At 37.2% G+C, this 23582-nt stretch overlaps 1 protein-coding gene across 1 annotated transcript; it reads right to left on the reverse strand.

The window, feature by feature from the left end:
• Positions 1-1198: 1198 nt before the first annotated feature.
• On the reverse strand, positions 1199-23062 carry PRIM1 (primase, DNA, polypeptide 1 (49kDa)). The gene is made up of 13 exons (XM_006859454.1): positions 22901-23062; positions 21697-21854; positions 15114-15220; positions 14969-15042; positions 14092-14228; positions 13717-13775; positions 12410-12519; positions 11759-11850; positions 11458-11599; positions 9377-9446; positions 8666-8748; positions 3159-3257; positions 1199-1313 (listed from the first exon to the last, which is right to left on the reverse strand). Exons 1-13 carry the CDS (start codon positions 23001-23003, stop codon positions 1294-1296), a joined length of 1254 nt encoding a protein of 417 aa, XP_006859516.1. The 5' UTR covers positions 23004-23062; the 3' UTR covers positions 1199-1293.
• Positions 23063-23582: the final 520 nt, after the last annotated feature.

Here is a 23582-nt window from a genome sequence, read left to right on the forward strand (position 1 = left end):
TGTAATGGAAGCTTACAGCGTCTCTTGTTGAAAGTATAACACCAGTCTTTCCAGTCTATTCTGAGTTCTTTTAAAATGTACTAGTAAGTCTTTAGTAATTGCCTGCATTCAGGAATCCTAATTGACCCACTGTTTTAGAACCTGAAGACTGAACAATACATAATAACAGTATCTCAATACTCAAGAGTTTTGAACAAAAGCCTTTAATGTTTTTCATTAAAAAAAAACTACAAGAGAAATAAATGCAAGGCATTCAGCATTGACTATTTAATACAGTCTGTTTAAAGGAGTCTGTTTTATATAAGCCAAAATATAAAAGAAAAAAAAAGATTGTTAAGACTATTGAAGAAATCATGTTAAAAGAAATGTAAAGGAAAGAATATTTTCCCAAGTCACAGGAAAACACTGACTTGATGGCTTGCTTTTCTTAATTAGAAAATGCATGTAAATCAGCATGACTGTTTTGTTTAGATTGGTTATAAAACCAGGCAAAAGAAATCTGACACTTTAAACTCTTGTTACAGAAAACTAAACATGGAAGAAATGAAATCTATTATAAATATAGATACATAAAAACACTTAAGGGCTTTGAGAAATATAACTGGTTTTATATTGGTGAAGTTGATTTTTTTCTAAGCTGCTGCTTTACAGTAGACTAATCCAATTGCTTTCTGAGGGAAGAAGTTAGTAGCTACAATTGCCAATAGTTGTAAAGAACACAATACGTGACCCTCATATTGGTAATGTAGTTACTGATATTTTTGAACTGAAGTTCTGGTTTAAATGCTGTTTAAAATTATAAAAAAAAAAAAGATCAGTGGGGTATGGTCAGGCCAGTAATAATATCAGCAAACAAAATTAGAAGTGATTGATTATTCATACCAGGTATAGTTAACTGAAGTGCTTGAGATTAAAGAACAGAGACATCACTTGCCCAGATATCTGTAGTCTATGAGCTGAGAGTAAAGTCTTGGACATATTATTACTCACTTACTGCTATATGTGGTAACTGGTAGAACTGAGTAGTTATATCAGAAATCTTAGAATTATCTTTGTATAATACTAAAGTCTTACAAATCTTATCTGAAATCTAACCATCGCTTCTTCTTCTTTTTCACTCTTGTTTCAGGAACCTTGACACTCGTTTCAACACAGTTATTTCTCAGAAGAAATTTTACTTGGAGCATTAAGATGCACACATGGTTCTGCCATTTATTTGTTAAATGGTTCTTGAAGTATTTGACTCTTGGATGAAGGTAGAAGATGTCTGCATTGGTTTAAGGGACGTTATCTTCAGAAATCTTTCTGTAAATCTAAAATAGAACAGATTTTTATTAAAGGATAGTAAAGGAAAACAAAACAAAGATTTATTTTAACATTCTGATTTGCTTAATGCTTCCATGCATACAGATTTGCTTAAGCTATAAATTGAGCTAGTATAGAACACTGAGAATATAAAACTTAATACTTTGAGATGGAGTGAGTTTCAATGAGGCTTTCTGAGTTGTCATCATTACTCATTTAGTAAGCACATAACAGCTATCACTGAGGTGATTCCAACTCATGGCAGCCTCACGTGTTGCAGAGTAGAATTGTGTGCCATAGGATTTTCATGGAGAAGCAGATTGCCAGGCCTTGCTTCTGAGGTGCCTCTGGATGGGTTCAAACTGAGCACCTTCCAGTCAGTTGTTGAGTGCTTAACTATTTGTCACTCAGAGACACACTCAATACAAGTAGGCTTCAAAAAGTTCATGGAGAAATGGATGGAAAGAGAATGGCATTTTTCCATGAACTTTAGGAAGCCCCCTTATATTTGAGTGTTAATATGAGTGGAGTGTTATTTTAGGCATTACTCTTAAACCATCCCACACTTAATTAAAAATGAAGTAGAGTGGGTATTTGTATTTTTATAACATTGCCAGTTTTCTATGGTATCCATCAACCTCTTGAATAGTACTTGGCTGATGTTTTCCCCTTTTGGCTTACACTTATACGCAAGTCTCTCATATTCATAGAACTTTTCCTTTGATCCTGCTATCCGATTTCTTTCTTCTTGTTACAGTATACAACAGAATTATATCAGTTCACTAATTCATCTGGCACTTGATAACCTTTGAAGCTCCCTTGATCCAGGTTTATGTGGGACCTTCCCTTCCTTTTTAAAATCAGTCCTCTTACAAATAATTTTTATATTTTAGAGATTTCCAATGCTACTTTTATCTTAATGAAGACAGCCCAACTGGCCTCTTAGGTTCTGTTCTAGTCCCTGCCTATCCCCAGATCTAGGATTTCCAGGGCTATCTTTCTAGAGTGAAGACATAATCCTGGTACTCCTTTCTTCAATGGCTTCTCTGTTTCTATCGAATTAAGTCTGAATCCTAAGCCTGAAATTCAAGGCCATAGATACTCTGGCTTCACCTTGCTTCTCCAGATTTATATGCAATCACTTCCTGACATATTTCTGTGGTATTTAATGGCCTCCCGAGAGACCCAATTCTTTTCTGCCTCTATGTCCTTATTCCTGCTATTCCCTCTAGAATGAACATCTTCTTTTCCATTCCGGAACCATTATTCCATTTCTGCTTGAAGAAATTCTACTCAGTTCATTGAAAGGTGTTTAAATATCATTTGTTTCATATTGTCTTCTCAGATCAATCTTTTTCTTAACATTTTGTACTTTATTTTGCACCACATTAGTAAGGATAGTAACTTTTTATGGCATGGTGTGTAATTAATCTTTGTATAATTCATGTCTATTTCTATCCTTTATATTGGGTTCAAACTGACCACCACTTATATTATCTGATACATAAAAAGTACAGAATAAAACATGTGTTGAACTGAGCTAAGGGATCTCAAATTTTAAAACCACTAAGGGTAGTAAGAAAAATCAGTAAATTTTTTTTTTGGCAAGCAGACTGTTGTTAAGTACGTTGAGTTGGTTCCAACTCAGCAACCCTGTGTAGTTTCCAAGGAGCGGCTGGTGGGTTTGAACTGCCAACCTTGTGGTTCATAGTCCAGTGCTGATCCTACAGCACCAAAATCAGTAAATTTTGGGGAGACAAGCAAAGTCTAGAGCTCTAAAATTGCTTACTTACTGGATGCTTTAAATGACTACTAAAAGCCAACTAGATAAAAGGGAAAGGCCAGAGTCTTACCACTCTTCTTGATAAGTTCTCCTTTTCGAGATTTAGTCAGGTTTTCAAGAAACTGCTCAAAAACTTTCACATAAGGAGCTAGACTGGTCTTCTTATAATCTAAGTTATGAAGAACATGCATAATTGTTAACATTTAAGCAGTAAGAATAACATGCAAATACAACTTTATATTTCATGTAAAAATTCTCAAGAACAGTGTGCTTAATACAAATAGCTGAGAAATATATGTAGTATATTAATGTTGTTAAGTGCCGTTGAGTCAGTTCTGACTCATAGTGACCCTGTATAGGGCTTCCAAGGACTAACTGATGAGCGTGAAACACCAACCTTGTGGTTCAAACTGACTTTGCAGTCTAGTGCAAAAACCCATAGTACCATACCAGAAGTCCATATTCTTAATAGGCATACTAAGAAAGATAAAAAGTAGGGAAAATTAATTTTAGTAAAATATTTTATTTGACTCAAATTATCTAACATATTATCACTTCAACATGTAAAAAAATTGAGCTATTTTACATCTTCTTTTCATACGAAATTTTTGGAATCTTTGGTGTATGTTTGGTGATTAAAGTTCACTCTTCTCATTCAGATGTTGAATTGTCATTAGAAACATTTGATCTACATTTAGATTAAAAAAAAAAAAGTAAGTTCACATAAGCAAGTTGTTCCATACATACTTAAAAACTTTCCACTTTCCACCAAAGGAATTACCACTTTTCACACTTAGATGATTTCAAAAGAAATAAAAGAGAAACTTCAGCTTTAATGTCTCATCGTTCTCTGAAGCTATTATGTTGTTGTTGTTCCTAGAAGGTACTGTTCAGTCAGTTCCGACTCATAGTGGCCCTCTATACAACAGCACAAAACAATGCCCTGTCCTACACCATCTTCACAGTTGGTGTTAGGTTTGAGTCCATTGTTGCCACTGTGTCAGTCCAACTTTTTCAATGATCCTCCACTTCACCAAGCATGATGTTCTTCTCCAGGAACTGGTTCTTACTGATAGCATGTCCAAAGTACAAGAAAGGAAGTATCAACCATATTTCTAAAGAGCATTCTGGCTGTATTTTTTGGAAGACAGATTTGTTTGTTCTTTTGGCAGTTCATGGTACTTTCAATATTCTTCACCAACACTATAATTCAAATGTATTGACTATTCTACAGTCTTTCTTATTCATTGTCCAACATTCACATACATATGAAGTGACTGAAAATATCATGGCTTAGATCTTAAAATGGTATTTTTGAGGACCTTAGTCCTCAAACTGATATCTTTGCTATTTTATACTTGAAAGAGGTCTTGTGCAGCGGATTTGCCTAATGTAATATGTTGTTTGATTTCTTTACTACTGCTTCCATGAGTGTTGATAGTGAATCTAAGCAAAAGGAAGTCTGACAACTTCAATCCTTTCTCCACTTATGATGTTATTTATTGCTGCATTTGTGAGGATTTTTGTTTTCTTTTCATTGAGGTGCAATCCATACTGAAGGCCATAGACTTTGATGTTCAAACAAGAATTTCAAGTCCTCTTCACTTCCAGCAAGCTAAGTTGTGTTATCTGCATATCGCAGGTTTTTAATGAGTCTTCCTCCAATATTGATGCCAATTTCTTCATCTACTCCAGCTTTTCTCTATTTGCTCAGCATACAGATTGAATAAGTATGGTAAAGGATACAACCCTGGCACACACCTTTTGTGATTTTAAACCATATATTATCCCCTTAGAGTCCTAGTGTGGCTTTGTTAGACTGCAAAGTCGTTTGAACTGCAAGGTCGGTGGTTCAAGCTCACCAGCTGCTCCTTGGAAACTCTACATAGGGTTGCTATGGGTCAGAATTGACTAGACGGCACTTAACAACAACAATATCTCCTTGTTCTGTTTGTATAACTTCCTTTTGGTCTATTTACAGGTTCCTTATGAGCACAATTAAGTGTTTTGGGATACCTATTGTTTGCAATGTTATCCATAGTTTGTCATGATCCACACAGTTGAAAGCTTTTGTTAATAAAGCACATGTAAACATCTTTATGGTATTCTCTGCTTTCAGCCAAGATTCATTTGATGTTAGCAATTATATCTGTCATTCCATGTCCTCTTCTGAATCTGGTTTGAATTTCTGGCAGCTCTCTGTGCATATGCTGGTGAAGCTGGTTTGGAAATGTCTTCAGAAAAATTTTACTGCATGTGATATTAATGAAATTATTTTATGATTTCCACATATCATTGTGTCACCTTTCTTTGAAATGCGTACAAATATGGATCTCTTTCTGTAGGTTGGCCATGAGGCTGTCTTCCAAATTTCTTGGCATAGACATGTGAGCACTTCCAACGCTGCATCAGTTTGCTGAAATATTTCAATTTGTCTTTCATTACTTCTGTAGATTTGTTTTTTGCAAATGTCTTCAATGTAGCTTGGACTTCTTCCTTCAGTACCATTAGTTCTTGATTGCATGTACCTCTTGAACTGGTTGAACATTGGTCACTTCTTTTTGGTATAGTGACTCTGTGTATTCCTTAATATTCCATCTTTCTTTTGATACTTCTTATGTCATTCAATATTTTGCCCATTGAATCCTTCAGTATCATAACCTGAGTTGAATTTTTTTCTAGTTCTTTCAGCTTGAGAAATGCTGAGTGTGTTCTTCTCTTTTGGTTTTCTAAATCCAGTTCATTGTACATTTCATTAAAATACTTTGTTTTCTTGAGCTGTCTGTTGAAATTTTCTGTTCAGCTCTTTTATGTCCTCATTTCTTCCAGTCACTTTAGCTTCTCTGTGCTCAGGAGCAAGTTTCAGAGCCTCTTCTGACATCCATTTTGGTCTTTTTTTCCCTTTCCTGTTTTCTAATGACTTTTTGCCTTCTTCATGTATGATGTTCTTGATGTATCCCACAACTCCTCTGGTCTTTGGTAATTAGTGTCTAATGCATCAAATCTATTAGAGATGGTCTCTAATTAAGGTGGGATATACTCAGGGTCATATTTTGTCTCTCATGAATTTGTTTTAATTTTCTTCAGCTTCAACCTGAACTTATATGTGAGTAATTGATACATAATCAATGGTCTTGTTTTGGCTGTGTTATTAAGCCATAATTGTCTCTTCCCACATATGTAGTCAATTTGATTCCATCTGTTAAGGTTCAAGTGTATAGTCGTTATTTGTGTTATTGAAAAAAGGTATTTGCAATGAATTAAGTCATTGGTCTTGCAAAATTCTATTATGCAATCTTCAGCATCATTTCTATCACTTGAATTTTTACTGATCCTTCCTCTTTACTTCCAACTTTGCCATTCCAATCACCAGTAATGAACAATGCATCTTGATTGCATGTTTGATTACCTTCAGACTGAATAAGTTGGTAGAATTCTTCAATTTCATCATCATTGGCTTTAGTGGTTGATGTGTAAATTTGAATTAATTGTGGTATTAACTGGTCTTCCTTATAGGCATGTGGTCATTATTGTATCATAGATAATATTTTACTTCAAGATAGATTTTGATGATGAGTGTGACACCATCCATACCTTTTCAATTTGTAATTCCCAGCATAGTAAACCATGATTGTCTGATTCAAAATGGCCAGTACCTGTCCATTTCAATTCAGGATATAGATCTTCATACTTTTCATATTTGATGACTTCCAATTTTCCTACATTCATACTTTGTACATTCCACATTCCAGTTATTAATGGATGTTTGCAGCTGTTCCTTCTCATTTTGAGTTGTGCACCATCAACAAATGAAGGTCCCAAAAGCTTTACTCCATCCATGTCATTAATGTCAACTTTACTTTAAAGAGGCAGCTCTTCTCCTGTCATATTTTAAGTGCCTTCCAACCTGAGGGGCTTAGCTTATGACACTATATCAGACAATGTTCTGCTGTTATTCATAAGGTTTTCATCGGCTAAATATTCAGAAGTGGCCTGCCTCTCCTTCTTCCTAGTCTGTTTTAGGCTGGAAACTCTTAAGCCTATCCTCCATGGGTGATCCTACTGATACTTAAAATACTGGTGGCATTAGCTTTTGCATCACAGAAACACACAAGCCACAACATTATGACAAACTGACAAGTGGTGGGTACATTATAATATTAAAAAAACACACCACACATTTCTTTTGTTTCTTGCATTGTAAATTTTCTCTGATTTCCTTTTTCTGGTTTATTTTGTATCTTTGATTATCTTTTTTCAAATTAAAAAAATAGAATAGTTGTTTCACAAACATTCATAGTGGAATGTATTACATTTAGGTATTGTTAGAAATGGCATAGCTTAAAGCAAGATTTGAGCTTAAGATTTTGAAAGAATAATAGGAACAACTGTTCATAAAAGATGAAGCAGAGCCCACAGATCTGCACTGTAATCACTAGTCACATATGCCTATTTAAAACAAAATGAAATAAAAATCAGTTTCTAAGTTATACAAACCACATTTAAGTGCTCAAAAGCCAAACATGGCTAGTAACTATCACATTGCATAGTTCAGATATATAGCATTTCATTACAGAAAGACTCATGATGTGGTGCTGTAGGATCAGCATTGGACTGTGAATCACCAGCTGTTCCTCGAAACCCTATACAGGGTTGCTGTGAGTCAGGCCCCTACTCGAAGGCACTTAACAACAACAATCATTATAGAAAGTCATTTGGACTTTTGCTATCTGAATGTCTGTTTAGTGTTAGTATAAGATTTTACTTTTATTAGCAGGAAGATTTATACATTTTCCAGGTTCTTCAAATTCTTGAATATAGTATTCAATTACAGATTACACCTGTTTACCATAAAACCCATCTTTATACATGAAAATAAAGTTGCAAACCTAGCAACTATTAGTCACTGAATCCAAGAGATTGTAATTCAAACACCAATTTTATTTTAAGATGTTGTTGCTACGCGCTGCCAAGTTGTTTCCAATTCACAGCAACCCTGTAAAGGGGTTTTGAGGCTATAAATCTGTATGGGACCAGAAAGCCTCACCTTTCTCCTGTGGAGGAGCTGATGGGTTTGAACTGCTGACCTTGTGATTAGCAGTTTAGTAATTATAAAGGAGCTCTGGTAGCATAGTGGTTACAAATCAGGCTGTGAACCTCAAGGTTAGCAGTTCGAAACTACCAGCTGTTCGGCGGGAGAAAGATGAGGCTTTCTGCTCCCGTAAAGATTTACAGCCTCAGAAACCCTGTACAGGGTCGCTGAGTCGGAATCGACTCCATGGCACATAACAACAGCAACAACTTTATCCTAAAGTGCCACCAGCACTCTCCAGCATTTAGAAGTTGCTCAGTAAGCTGTTTTGTTGAGTCAGATCGACTTCTGTAGCAGCTCTTGGGGCAAGCAATAAAGGACAGAAACACTACTATAACATTATTTGTTACAGAGTTCATTTCAGGATCTATAGGGACACATTCTGGGCTGAACCCAAGGGGAATAAGTTAATTACTAGAGTGACAGAAGGATGTCTATATAAAAACCTTGCATTAAATTGAGACTTTACACAAATATTAACCCACCTCTGGTTCTATGTTTGACATTAGATTCAGCTTCATTTTCTTCTTCATTAGTGGAAATGATATCCAATTCATGGCAGATGGAACTATAAAGAACAGAATAAGAAGAACTTAAAGTGGGTTATTAATACTACCCAATATATGACAGCACATGAATACAAGATTTCTGCAAAAACATTTATGGTCAAATATATTTGGAATTGTCTAAAAACTATAATCCCATCTTGGAGTTCATGCATATTGGCACATTAAAAACTAAGATAATCTTGCATTAATGAAACTTTTAAGTCAGCAGTTCCTAAAGTTAATTGACTTGAAAGCCTTTTTTCTTGCTTAAGAGCAGGTGAAAACTTAACAGTCTTGTGGATCATGTTGCTTTACTAGGGTCTTCTGTAACCAAATATATTATTTCCATATAGCTATCTCTTTGGGAAAGGAGCTCTGGAAGCGTAGTGGTTACGAATTGGGCTGCTAACCTCATGGTCAGCAGTTCGAAACTACCAGTGGTTCCGCAGGAGAAAGATGAGGCTTTCTGCTCCCTTAAAGATTTACAGCCTCGGAAACCCTGTGCAGGGTCGCTGTGAGCCGGAACCGACTCCATGGCACACCACCACCACTATCTCTCTGGGAAGAATCTAATCAAATCTACTTCAAATTCAGAGTAACAATCACAAACAAACTCAAATAAGGAATGATCAATGATTTGGATTGTACCTTATGGTTGGAACGGCAAATGGATCAAAGTGATCTACTTTCTGCACATCAATAGGGACAGAGATGCGACCTGTAACAACCAAAGTTATAAACTGATAATCGTGGAAAACAAATCAGTCGCTGGAGAAGGATATCATGTTTGGTAAGGTGGAGGGTCAGAGAAAAAGAGGAAGACCCCCAGCGAGATGGATTGGCCAAGTGGCAGCATCAGTGGGCTCAAGCGTGGCAACAATAGTGAGGTTGGCAAAGGATCGGGCAGTGTTTTGTTCTGCTGTGCATAAGGTCGCTATGAGTCGGTACCGATTCGATGGCACCTAACAACAACATATCCTACAAGTTACTCTTAGTTACAACTTTTATCTAAGGCTTAGAAAAGGATTAACATTTATTTTTCTAAATATTAAAAGCAATATTTAGAAATATAAGTTTAAGCACTTCCATATTGATTGTGCCTTTTACTTTAATAAAACAAAAAACAGGTGTTAAACACTGTTGAGCTATTTCCCAGTAATTGCTATCATTACTTTAATTCTAGTTCTTATCTTAATATCCTCCCATATTAACCTTCAGAACAATCTCAAATTTATTATGTCCTGAAATGGTACAAAATAGATGGAAAATAATTCTATGAGCTTGGTTTATTTGCTGAGAGCAATACACATCCTATATGTTGGGCACTGTTAGAACACATTTTGGAAATAAAATAGACAAACTACCTTTTTACAGTATCCTCACCTGGTACACTACATAAAACTCATCACATCTTAAAAATGATTCTACAGGCTGTCAGGTGATAAACAAGTAAAATAAGGGAGTTGGGAGTTACTGTTTGCACAGGGATATAATCAAAATGCATGCACGTATGAGTGACAGTTATTCACCTAAATCATGAGTCTGAGAAGATACTTTTTACTTAAAGAAGCCAAAAACACATAGCTGATAGGTTTGAAGAAGCTGTAGAAATGTATGCACTGCAAGGTCATTCTAGTTTATTAAAGGGAACTAGGCAGCTTGAGAGAATTGAATGTATGCTTGACGCTTTTCTTAAGTCTTTACATTTGATCTTTACAATAATGCTGAGGTAGGTACTATTGCATTTCTTTTATAGATAAGAACTAAGGCACAGAGAAGCTAAGTAATTTGCTTAAGGTCCCATGGTAAGCAAGTGACAAAGTTGGATTGTTTACTTATACACTTTTCTGTTCCCTAGCTAGATGGAGTAAATTTTATGACAATATAACTACTCTCATATTTAAATTCAATTTCCATACTCCAAATCTTATTTAGAACTTCTGGTGTGGCACTGTAAGATCATTACTGGACTGTGAACCAAAAGGTTGGCAGTTCAAACCCACCAGCGGTTCCCTGGAAACGCTTTATAGGGTTGCAATGAGTTGGAACAGACTTGACAGCACTTAACAACAACAAATCTTGTTTAAAAGGAATGTAAAAAGGTAAAGCTAAAGCTATTGAACTGACTTCTGTACCTAGCTCTGACACAATTTGTTTTATAGACTATGGAGAAGTCACTTTAATCTCTTATGGTTGGAATGGCAAATGGATCAAAGTGATCGATTTTCTGTAAATTAATGGACAGAAAAGTGACCTTTAAGAGCCAATAATTATAAACTGATAATCATGGAAAACAAATCATATAGTTTGTATCCTACAAGTTATTTTTAGTTAAAACGTTTATCTATTGTCGTTAAGTGTCATGAGTCAGTTCTGACCCATAGTGACCCTGTATGGGATTTCCGAGAATGGCTGGTAAAAGGGTTAATGTATTTCTAAATATTATAGATGTTTTCTGATCTGTACACTGAGAGCTGTTATACTGTGACTTCTAAGATTCTTTCCAACTCTAATTCATCAAATAGGATCAGAAACTCAACTGGAAAATATTGAACAGCAGCAACTGATGTAGCTATTGAATTTACCATGTTAAAAAACTACGTATTAGTGAACAGCAATTCTTCAACCTTTAATATTTCATAGGTTATATGTATTCACACACAATGTTACTTGTTCAAATAAAAAATAACTTTCATTTTTCTGTTTTCCTTACTTTCTTTATATAGTACCTGTTTTAGGATGAACACTAAAAGGGCTCTTCAGTAAATGATTGATTCCTTTGCTAACATTGATATCCAGTCGTGGAAAACAGTACTGGAGCATGATCTCCCACTCTAGCCACTGTCCAGATTTGTCATTTTTGATGTTACCCTAAAAACAGGTATTAAGTCCAACATGAGGATGAGTAGGAACTATTGAGGATTTCTTTAAGGAAGGTTAAAGAATGATCTTCAACTATCTTTAACTTACTGGGCAAAACAATTAATTAAGAATTTGTTATATTTTAATACAAATTTCATTAGTGTATACCTGATAGTCACTGGCTACTGTCTTCAAATATTTCCACCGCTGAAGTGAATTGTGACATTTTTGGAAGCCTTCTTGAAGTTTATCATGCATTGGTAATGGGTCATTAAGGAACACATCAGTGAACAACTTAATTTGCAGAATGTATCACCACAAGAATATCTAAAGCTTATAAATATTTAAAAGTAATTATTAATGTTCTCTGAAACATAAATGCCAAACACTTATAGCCATAAAAAAATTCCCTTGTAAAACAGTGATAATATGACAGAAAGAATGCAAAAATAATTAATTTTAATATAAAAAGATTTCCTTGGTTCATACATATTTTGACTAAAGGATTCAGCAACTCTTAAACCGCCACTAACGCTAGAAAGACCAGATTCAAAAATGAGGAAATTTATATATGAAATGGCTTTACAGTTTATTGTATTTCATACTAGAGAAAGAAGAATGCAGAAATAGGTGGGGATTTCAAAAAGTTCCTGGAAAATTGGAATGAAAGATAATGGAATGATCCCATGAACTTTCTGAAGTCCTTTGTACATAACATGTTGTGTATAAAAAAGATGCTGTGTTTCGGGATAAGTACATGAGGATACACAGGCAGAACACATACAGTAGCTCACATATAAGTGGTTGTGGGAAGGATATTTTCAGGAACAAGGGCTAAAATCTTATCCCAGCTTTCTTTATTTTCAAGAATGTCTTGACCTACTAAGGCATATTCTTCAAAGTATTTCTTTATTATGTCTATAGATCTTCTGTAGGAACAACAATAACAAAGCCCCAACACAGTTAGCAACATATACACTACATTGTTTCTATTTGGTGGGAGGCTAGTACCTGGCTCATAAAATTCAAAACATGTTTACTTCTTAATTAAACTCCACAAACCAAGTTAATCACATTATAAATATGTCATAAGGATAGAAAGCAACCAAACCAGGATAATACAATATGAGGGGGCTGCAAAAAGATTGTGGAAAAATTCCATTATTTTTTAGGTCTATTTCCCACTAACTTTTTGAAGCCCCTTATACATTAGTAGCAGAATGTGGGGTGTAGTCTAAAGTTTCCATACTGAATTGCTTGCTTTAACATCTTAACAATTGTTTAAAGCACTTTGCAAATTTAATTCTTCACATCTACTGTTTCACCTAATCTTTGCCACAATTTATGAGACAGGTAGAGCAGATATTGTGCTCTCCATAATACAAAGAAGGAAATGGAGGCACCAATATTTTATTCAAGGCCATAGTAAGTGATAGAAGTGTGGTTCTTACTCCTAATTCAAGGATCTTCCCATTATCCTAGAGAAATAATTAATTCAATAGAAACAACATTTGTATTGAATGCAAAGCAGGACTGAATCTTGAATGTAACAGTCATATGCTGTCAAATTATATAATTGCTTTGAAACCTCATTTCCCTCATCTGTAAATGGAGATATTATCACATTCCCAATCAGGTCTGAAGACCTATGAAAATATTTGTATAGCCCCTATCATATGGCATTGTAGGATAAGCAGTGGACTGCTAGCCTCAAGATTGGCAGTTGAAACCTACCAGCCACTCATTTAAAGTCTATAAGGGTCAACATGAGTTGGAAATGACTTAACGGCACTTACAAACAACAACATCATGAACAATACAGCACAATAAAGGCAGTCAGTTAACTGTAACTATTATGAAACCAGGAGTCCTGGTGTGGCGCTGTGGGTTAATGTGTCAAGACTACAAAGCCAAGTTTGAACTGCATGGTTGGCAGTTCAAGCTCACCAGCTGCTCCTCGGAAACCCTTACAGGGTCGCTATTGGTTGGAATCAACTCGATGGAACTTTACAACAACAGCATTATTAAACTGCAAAATGCTACCCCAGCAATGAAAATTGATAGCAAGCTCATTCTAAAAACACATGATGGTAAATCTGACACAAACTGAGTCTTATCCAACAGACCTGACAAAAGGGTGGATTTTTTCACTGAGATGAACTTTCTTTTTAATGTCTGGACCACCCTGAAAAAGAAACCATCAAATAAACAAACAAAAAATAACTTTTTGTGTATAACAAATGGAGTAATTTCAAAACCTGTAACTTTCTGTTTTTATTTGACATAATTAATACAGAAAAGTAAATCTTCCTTTTGCCACAAAGGATTCTTAACATATAAAATGTCTAAAAACACATAGCTACAATATTAATTGATCTGTTAGTAAGACTATCTACTCTGAAATATTGATGCTTTGAACATTTGTTTTGTTAGTAAACACACCAAGTTTGGTAACATCTGGCAAACAGAAGAAATGTAAATGATTATTAAGAGGACCTTACCTTTACAAGACTCAAATACTCAACTATTCCAGAACGCACTGCAGAGGACAGTTTTCTAACTGATTCATCACAGACCCAACAATGAACACCTCTCCTTCCAGAATATACCCAGAGACGATGCTGAAATCCAAAGTCCTCTGAAGAGTAGAGAAACAATACGTTTTAAAACAAATCTACAAATTCTTGGTTCTTGCTTATTTCCTTAGTTTCATTTTTTACCATTTCCCAACGTATATTCTCCTTTTAACCACAACGATCTGTAGTCTCCTATGCCCCTCACACATTTGTCTTCCTATCTTTATCCATTCTGTCAAGAATTTCTTCATGCCTCCATATTTCCTTTTCTCTCCATGACCAATTGCCATTTCTCCTTAAAGATTCAGTCTAGGGACAGTAAAAGAGTGGCTATAGTTCAATAGCTTAGAGTAGTGCCTGGCACATATAAGCCCTTGATATGAACTAGCTAAGATCATCATTTCAATCATCATCTTCATCACAATCACGTCCTCAGGGAAGCATTTTCTGACCTGATCGCTTCTCATTCCTGTGCTGCTTACTCTATATCCTGGTAGTACCCATAGTACTTAACACAACTGTAACCCTGAACTTTTAAAATCTCTCTTCTTAGACTGTGTGAAGTCTCTCATCTAGAATCTTACCTAGAAATATTGTGTACCTAGCTCAATAAATGATTGAATGAGAAAATCACACTGGCTTTTCAACAACTTTCTCTTTTAATTCCCTATTATATGTTTCAGAAACATATTAGAAATGTATGAAATTGGATTATAAATTGGTATACAGGAAAAGAGAGGCTAGTATTCAGAGGAAAACAGATTCTAGTATACGACCCCACTCAAATAGTGTGGATACTTACCCTTCAATGCTCTGTCGATGATGTGCATGGCCATTGTCATTAGGGTCCAACACTTAGAACATATGTCTGCAGAACTGGAGTAGAATGATCATTATCCACTGGCAGTGATATCACCCACCCCAAAAGCAAGGGACATGGTGCTTACCTACAACACCTTCTCACATCGTCATAGTCAGTCATATCAATGTCAAATACCAGCTCTTTTTCCTGAGCCTGGAAAGCTCCCAGCTTCACGGTATTGTGTTGACTGGGCTACAGACATGAGACAGTTACCAGTTGTTAGCTACCATACTACTAAATTTGCTTATTTTCTACCCACACAGGAAACGTGGCCAAAGACAAATAATGAAACCACGTAATGCTAAGTTAAAGTTCATTAATTTAGATCCCATATGCCAAGAACTGATAACAGTTTAGGTTTGCTCTACTTAAAACAGGGTTTGATAAATACATATTCACTGTAAGTATAAGGCTAAGTAAAAAAGTATCGCTGCTAGGGTTCCAGTTCATATATACACAAGTTAAACAAAACATGTTTAAACAAGTCTGGAATCATTGGAAGGCTATAGACAAGTTCTTTCAGTACACTTGGCCTAATCTCATTGCTGTTGTGGAGTGCTGTCGAGTCGACTCCGACCCATAGCCACCCTGTATAGGGTTTCCAAGGAGCAGCTGGTGAGCTTGAACCACTGAGCATGTAGTTCAAACAACTTTGCAGTCTGATGCATTAGTCCACAGCGCCACACCGGGACTCCTTAAAAAGGGTTTTTATGTGCCACATGAAAAAACAATTTTGAAGTCAGGGCTAATATAAAAATTTTAAGAAAACTGAAGTGAACATCTTCCCAAATCTTTGAACTTTGTAGCATGTTTATGGGAATGTTACCCCACACAAAAGTATTTAGATAGATCAAGTGATTTAAGGAAGGTTGGGAAAACCTCAAGATAAGCCAAGGCAGGGAAGACTGTCAACCTTGACAAATGAAGAAACTGTGACCAAAGTCCAGAAACTGATGGAAGAAGACCACAGATTTACCATGAATTTGATACGTACTGAAGCTGGGGGCTCACATCATTTGGCATTTTGAATTTTAAGTGAAGATTCTGGCCTCAGCAAGTTTTTGGCTTCATGGTGCCAAACTCCTGTACAAAGATGAGCTAGCTCAGAGAGGTACCCTTTCCATCATTCTTTTAATCAAGATTGAAGCTAATGACATTTTTATAGAATGAACTGGTCTTGGATTTACCAGTGTGATCCAGAGAGCAAGGTCCAATCAACAGTGGCTTCCAAGGGGATATTCTGGGACAGGTCAAGAAAGATCAGTGTAGGGTATGGTGACTGCTTTTTGGGAATTCCAAGGGGTAACCTTGATAGAAGAAGCTCTGGTGACACTGTAGGAAAAGCATCGCACTACATTGCTAATCACAAGTTTGGCAGTTCAAATTCACCAGCCACTCCATGGGACAAAGATAAGGCTGTTTGTTCCTGTAAAGATTTATAACCTTGGAAACCCTAAATAGGGTTACTGTTAGTCAGAACTGACTTGATGGAAATGAGTTTGGAATTTTTAATCTTGATAGATTTTCTTGAAGAATACATGGGGCCTTATTAGGAAGAAGTTTTAAGAAAATAGAAAACTGTTGGTGAGAAAAAAGACAAGAAAGTTGTACTGAAGAACTTTTTTCCATGGCAGTGCACTTGTTCACTCTTCGAAGGTAGCAAAGGCTGTCCTAGAATTTCATTGGGAAAAGTTACTCCATTCTTCCTACAACTCTGATCTTGATCCTTCAGACTTTTTTGTTCTCCAAACTCAAAAGAACATTTTAAAGAACATAATTTAAGTCCCCCAAGGATGCCCAAACTGCTTTTTGATGTGGTGTAAATAGAAAAGTATAAAATTTTGTGGGGGAAGGGTTAGAGATATGGAAACATCACCTTCAGAAGCATATAAGGCAACTTCAAAGAGTTCATGGAAAAATTCAATTATTATATAATTTCACTTTTCCATGAACTTTTGAAGCCCCTTTGAATAGCCCTAGTTAGAAGAAATATTGAGAAACAATAACCGCACATTTTGATATTATTGTTAGATAAAGATTTCTATGATTTTATGACAGTATGTTCTGACTTACCCTAGTATTTATTGGTTGACAGAAATCATAGAAAAAAACAAAACGGTTTTTAGGTTTCCGATAAAGGTGTGTACAAATAATTAATACTCTATTACAAAAAGTTTGAAAGACCTTTCCTTGCTGTTGTATGTGTTATTGTTGTTAAGTGCTGTTGAATTGGTTCAAACTCATAGTGACCCTGTATAGGGTTTCTAAGGACTGGCTGATCAGTTGGAACCCTTGACCTTGTGGTTCAAACTGACCTTGCAGTCCAGTGCATGATCCTGCAAAAATGTACTTGTTTAATAATGTTCAGTAGTTCAAAAGGATTTCTAAGTAGTTTGAGCTGAGCCTTTATTATAAAGAAGTTATGCTCTAACAAGGGAATGAAGCTGTATTAAATACAGATGCTTACTTTTGCTCCCTGCAAGTCCCCACAAAAACCACAGGAAAAGGGTTTTAAAAAGGCATGAAAAGGAACCAGAGAAGAGATAGCACTACAATGTTACTGGAAATTAGTAGGGAGTGGTAACTGAGTGAGACATATAAAAGTTGAATCTTAAGGTGCTAGTAAGAAAAGCTAAGAAGCAACTCAATTTATACCTTAGAACCCAGCAAAGGCTCAGGAATAAGTGATAGCAAGTATCTCTGGCGAGAGAGAGAGACAGAAAAAAAGAGTATATGTATATGTGGGGTTGTTGCTGGTAAAGTTGAAATAAAAAAATAGAAGGTTTGCCACAGGGCGGGAGGATGGTAGAGTCTCCAGTTGAGTAGTACCCAACTTGTCTAGGAAGGGCTGAGGAAAAAAAAATGCAGATGGGTCTCTTGTGATGCAATAGTGAATAATTGTTATCAGGACTGATTGTGAGGGCTGGAAATATAAAGGTGGACATTTTATAGCAAGGAGGGGAGTTATTAACCTTTCAGTCTAGGAGCGGAGGGCCCTAGGACCATCAATGGAGAAGAGCGGAGAGCGGGACCCCACCCAGAGAAGCAGTGAGGCCTGAGATGGAGACAGAGAGGATGACATGAAGAGATGGAGTGGCTGGGGACTTGAGATCCAGAGAGGGAAAGGAGCTGTGTGCTGAGGACCGTGGGGGTGGGGCAGGCTTGCAGGTTGTGTGCTGAGGACTGTGGGGGGGGAAGAGGGGGGCAGGTACCCTTTGGTTGGGTGATGATGCATGGATGGGATGGTAACTATGGCAATGAAACAATATATGATAGAATGAATGTAAAACGAATGTTCCCCCATGTAAACTATCACACAAACACAATAAAATATATATTTTTTAAAAAAATTAAAAAATAGAAGGTTTGATTCAAAGTCTATTTAAGAAGCAAGCTCCCCAGGCTCCTATACTTACTCTGCAGAGCTAGATAGATGACTGCTCTTCATTTTCCTGGTCAGAAGTCACCTGAATTATTATCTGGACAGAGTCAAAGAATCTCTAGATAACAGGCACAGTTGAAGAGAATATTTTACTGATACCAGGGGTAGGAACAGGAGTCCTGGTGTGGCGCTGTAGGATATGCACTGGACTGGCTAAGTACAAGGTAGATGCTCAAATTCACCAGCAGCTCCTCAGAAACCAACCTTATACAGGGTCACTATGCATCACAAACGATTCAATGACACTTAAAAAGCAACAACAGCAAAGGTAGTAAGTAGACATATATGGATAATGGATGTTGTTGTTGTTGTTAAGTGCCGTTGAATGGATGTTGTTGTTGTTGTTAAGTGCCGTTGAGTCGGTTCCGACCCATAGCGACCCTGTACAGGGTTTCCGAGGGTGTAAATCTTTACGGGAGTAGAAAGCCTCATCTTTCTCCCGCGGAGCGGCTGGTAGTTTCGAACCGCTGACCTTAAGGTTCGCAGCCCGATTCGTAACCACTACGCTACCAGAGCTCCTATGGATAATGGAAAGTCATAAAAAAAAAAAAAAAAAGTTTTATTTTAACTGGCTGGAACCATGGAGGGTGTCGAAGAGAATACAAAGGTTCTTGCTGTGCCAGAGACCCTTAAGAAAAAGCAAAAGGAATTTTGCAGAACTAAAAGATCAAGTGCCTGAGAAAAAAGTTTGCTCAAAAGATGCTTCAATACATAAGGAGGAAAAAGCCAAGCACTGTCACAAGGAATATAGGCAGATGGACAGAACTGAGATTTGAACAGCCAGGATGGCAAGAAAAACTGGCAACTTCTATGGACCTGGAGAACCCAAGCTGACATTTCAGACCAGGGTCAAAGGTATCAATGGTGTGGGCTCAAAGGTTCGAAAAGTACTGCAGCTTGTTTACCTTTGCCAGATCTTCAATGGCATCTTTGTTTAGCTCAACAAGGTTTCAATTAGCAGTCTGAAGATTCCGGAACCATATATTGCATGTTGTTATGTGCCGTTCAGTCATATCGACCCTGTATAGGGTTTCTGAGGAGTGGCTGGTGAATTTGAACCACTGACATTGAGGTTCAAACCAAACCTGTCCAGTGCTTATTCTACAGCACCCCAGGGTATCCAAACCTGAAGTCAGTGAATGAACTGATCTACAAGCGTGGTTATGGTAAAATCAGTAAGCGAATTGCCCTGACACATGACACGTTGATTGTAAGATCTCTTGGTAAATAAGGCATCATCTGCATGGAGGATCTGATTCATGAGATTTACATTGTTGGGAAGCGTTTCAAAGAAGCAAATAACTTCCTGTGGCTTTTCAAATTATCTTCAACACAAGGTGGATTGAAGAAAACCACCATCCATTTTACAGAAGGTGGAGATGCTGGCAACAGGGAAGACCAGATCAACAGGCTTATTAGAGGGATGAATTAAGGTGTCTACCATGATTATTTTTATAACCTGGTCAGTTAATAAATCAGTAACTGCTTTCAAACTGAAAAAAAGAAAAAAGAGCTATTGGAAATTAAAGACAAAGAAAAGGAAAATAGAGGAAAAGATTTAGAGGACCAGTCAAAGAGGCTCAACATCTGACTTTACATTTTTCTAGAGAAAACAGGAAAATTTATACAAGGGGGCTTCAGAAAATTTGAAGAAAAATCACATTAAAAGATAAAAATGACAATTTCTCATACTTCAGACATATTATCAGGAGGGACCAGTCCTTGGAAAATGATATCATGTTTGGTAAGGTGGAGGGTCGGAGAAAAAGAGGAAGACCCCCAACCACAAGGTTGGTGGTTTAAACCCACCAGATGCTCTGCAGGAGAAAGCCAAAGCTATTTGTTCCCATAAAAATTTACAGACTCAGGAACATCAACAACAAAAAGCCTACTTTGTCCTATTGTTAAAAATGCTGTCAAGTCAGTTCCGACTCATTGACACAGTGGCAGTAGCAATGGGCTCAAACGTATTAACAATTGTGAGGTTGGTGCAGGACTGGACAGTGTTTCATTCTATTGTGCATAGGGTTGCTATGAGTTGGTACTGACTCAATGGCACCTACCAACAGCAATTATTAAAAGTATTACAAATAAAAAGGGAAAATTTCTCTGAACTGAAAGATACAATCTTATGATTAAATAGGCTCATCAAGTATCTAGCACAATAAACAACAAAAAATGCATATCAAGACACAGCCTTGTGAAATTTTAGAATATTAGGGATAAAGAGAAAATCCTAGTAGTTTCCAGATCCAACACACAGAACAAGACTCAGAATGGCATCAGTCATCTTTAGAGCAGCATTAGAAAGAAGACAACAATGGAGCGATGTCTTAAAAATTCTGAGGTGAAATGATTTCCAAACTCAACCATCAGTGTGAAGTATAAAAGCACAGTGAAGACACTTTGCAGTTATATGAAGTGTCAAAAATTTTGTCTTCTATGCATATTTTCTCAGGAAGCTCCTAGAAAACATGTTTCATCAAAATAAGGGAGCCAAGAAAGAAGAGGACATAGGATCTGGGAAACCCAGGAGAAAGATGAAAGGAATCCAGAGTGATGGTGAAAGGAGACTCCACCTCCACTGCCATCAAGTTAATTCTAACAAAGAATATAGAGTGTAGGCCTGCTGTGGTGCTGTGGAGAAGCACAGGACGCTAACTGCAAGGTTGGTGGTTCACACCTGCCAGCTGATCCTTGGAAACCCTATACAGGGTCGCTGCTCTGAGTCGGAACCGACTCAACGGCACTTAACAATAGGATACAGTAGAATTACTTTTTAGGGTTCCTGAGACTGTAAATTTTTACGGAAGCGATAGCTTCAGCTTTCTCCTGCAGAACACCTGGTGGGTTTGAACCATCAACCTTGTGATTAGCAGCCCAATGTTTAGCTCATATGGCTACCAGCGGATTACAAAATCATATATATTCATCAGGCCTAAAGAAATCAGTCCAGAGTGGAGAGGTCAGAAATCTTCAGGAGAAATTTCTTTAACATAAAACTGACAGACCTGACAGCTCTGAATACACTGGGATATTAAGACAATTGACAGAGTTTGGGATTGAATTAATAGTTGAGTAAACTCTAGGGTCACTATGAATCGGAACTGACTCCATGGTACTTAACAACAACAACAAACTCTAAAAAGTTTATACCTAACACTGGGGGAACCAACCCATTCCTGGTTTAAAAATAAAACAAATACATTAAAATTAGATTTCTTACTCTGTGGGAATATACTGCACCTATATCAATCTTGTATGGATTCATTTTCTGCATCTCCTTTTCTAGATCACTCTGGTTGTTGAAGGATTGGTAGCGAATGTAAATGTCATCTTTCAATGTGAATGAAAATTCACGGTGTTGAAAATAATTCTTTATCACTGCAAAAGAAATTTACATTTTAAAGCTTATCTGTTACTTTACTCAGCTCAGCATTACAACATTTGATAAATGAGAAAACATTTAGTGAGTCCAACACTGCCCTAGATATAAAAAAATAAAAAATAAAAATGGACAAGACTAACTAGACCCTTAATTGAAGGGGAGTCTTGGCTTGGCGCTGTGGGTTAATGTGCTGGACTGCAAAGTCGGTTTGAACCTCAAGGTCAGTGGTTCAAGCTCACCAGCTGCTCCTTGGAAACACCCTATACAGGGTCGCTATGGGTGGGAACAACTCAAAACAAAAAATTCTGCATTTTACAGAAAAGTCAAATGATGGGAAAACACAAATATATTTTATCAGCTGTGAAAATAAAAGTACCTTTCGTTCTCCCAGAGCCCCTCATCTGTTCCTTGATATAGATTCACTGTGAAGATTTCATGCTACAAGTACAACCCAGTAACCAACCCTTGCTTAGGCACCATGGGAGGTAAATGGAGCACCAAGTGAATCTGGAGTCTTGGTGTGGCACTGTCGGATAAGAACTGGACTGCTAATTGTAAGGTCCGTGGTTCAAACCCACCAGCCGCTCCTTGGAAACCCTTACACAGGGTCAGTATAAGTCGGTACCGTTGGCACTTAACCATAACAACGTGAGCCTGGAACAGCAACGGTACTGTCTTTCACTGTGTGGCTGTAGGCTGGTTATTATATATTATAGCCTCTCGGTCCACTTCCACCTTAGAGCTGGTGGGGCGGACTCGAGATAACGTAGGAAGGCGCCGGGCACAAAGCCTGGCTCACAGGAGGTACTTCATAAAGCCATTCATATCGGTGTAACGCTATGGGTTAATGCGCCTGAATGTAAAGCAGTTTGAACTGCAAGGTCGGCGGTTCAAGCTCAACAGCTGCTCCTCAGAAACCCTATACAGGGTCACTATGAATCGGAACCAACTCGACGGCACTTAATAACAAAAACATCCCGCCCGGAACCTTCTTATACTCCCTTGCCAACCCCACTACCCACCCTACTCCTCGCCTCATCACCTCCGCCATAGTTGAGCCAGCGATAGTATTGGGCGTAGGGAAAGAGCCTCCGGTAATAAAGTTTAAGCAGTTCGGGTAGATCGGCAGGGTCAAACGTCTCCATGGAGCAAGAAATTCGACCAGGGCCGAAATACCCCAACAGTTGGCGGGAAAAACGCAGCCAGGGCGTCCTCACTGCGCAGGCGTACTGGGTTCCCTGTGTGTCGGGGACGCTGGGATATGTAGTTCCTGCTTCGGGATTGGGTTTGCTAGTAATCAGGGCGCAGTAGCGCCTACACTACATCCGCTGCTCACGTGGGCTGAGGAGCTCATTTTATTCCCGGAAGATCTCCGAAAGGTGAGACCTTCTGCATGTTGACTTAAATTATTGAGATTAAATCATAAATATGAATCCATTCTTACTTTATGAATGTTTTAGAAATAACACATTTAAGCAATCAAACCGGCATTTAAAAAAAAGATTTTGGAAATTGGTTCTTCAATACCTAAATAGAATTACCAAATCCAATAGAAAACCCAGGAACACTAAAATATGAATTAGAGGAAGCTGCAAAATCTTGGAGAGCTTTACGGCTATGAAAAAAGCCCATTTGCTATTGATATGCTAATCATTCCTACTGAATAAAAGCTACATCTCATTGCAATTGTGTGTTGTGGTGGGCAACCTGATAATCTCATGAGT

Source organism: Chrysochloris asiatica, unplaced genomic scaffold, assembly GCF_000296735.1.
Source record: "Chrysochloris asiatica unplaced genomic scaffold, ChrAsi1.0 scaffold00033, whole genome shotgun sequence".
NCBI classification, from domain to species: domain Eukaryota; kingdom Metazoa; phylum Chordata; class Mammalia; order Afrosoricida; family Chrysochloridae; genus Chrysochloris; species Chrysochloris asiatica.

Excerpts from the sequence above, each read along its gene's own strand:
- PRIM1 (XM_006859454.1), bottom strand. The coding sequence starts at position 23,003 with ATGGAGACGTTTGACCCTGCCGATCTACCCGAACTGCTTAAACTTTAT. Across the intron at positions 9,447-11,457 it reads TAGTGTTCATCCTAAAACAG|GTCGCATCTCTGTCCCTATT; the intron begins GTACTATATAAA and ends TGGTTGTTACAG. Across the intron at positions 3,258-8,665 it reads TGTCAAACATAGAACCAGAG|ATTATAAGAAGACCAGTCTA; the intron begins GTGGGTTAATAT and ends TTCATAACTTAG.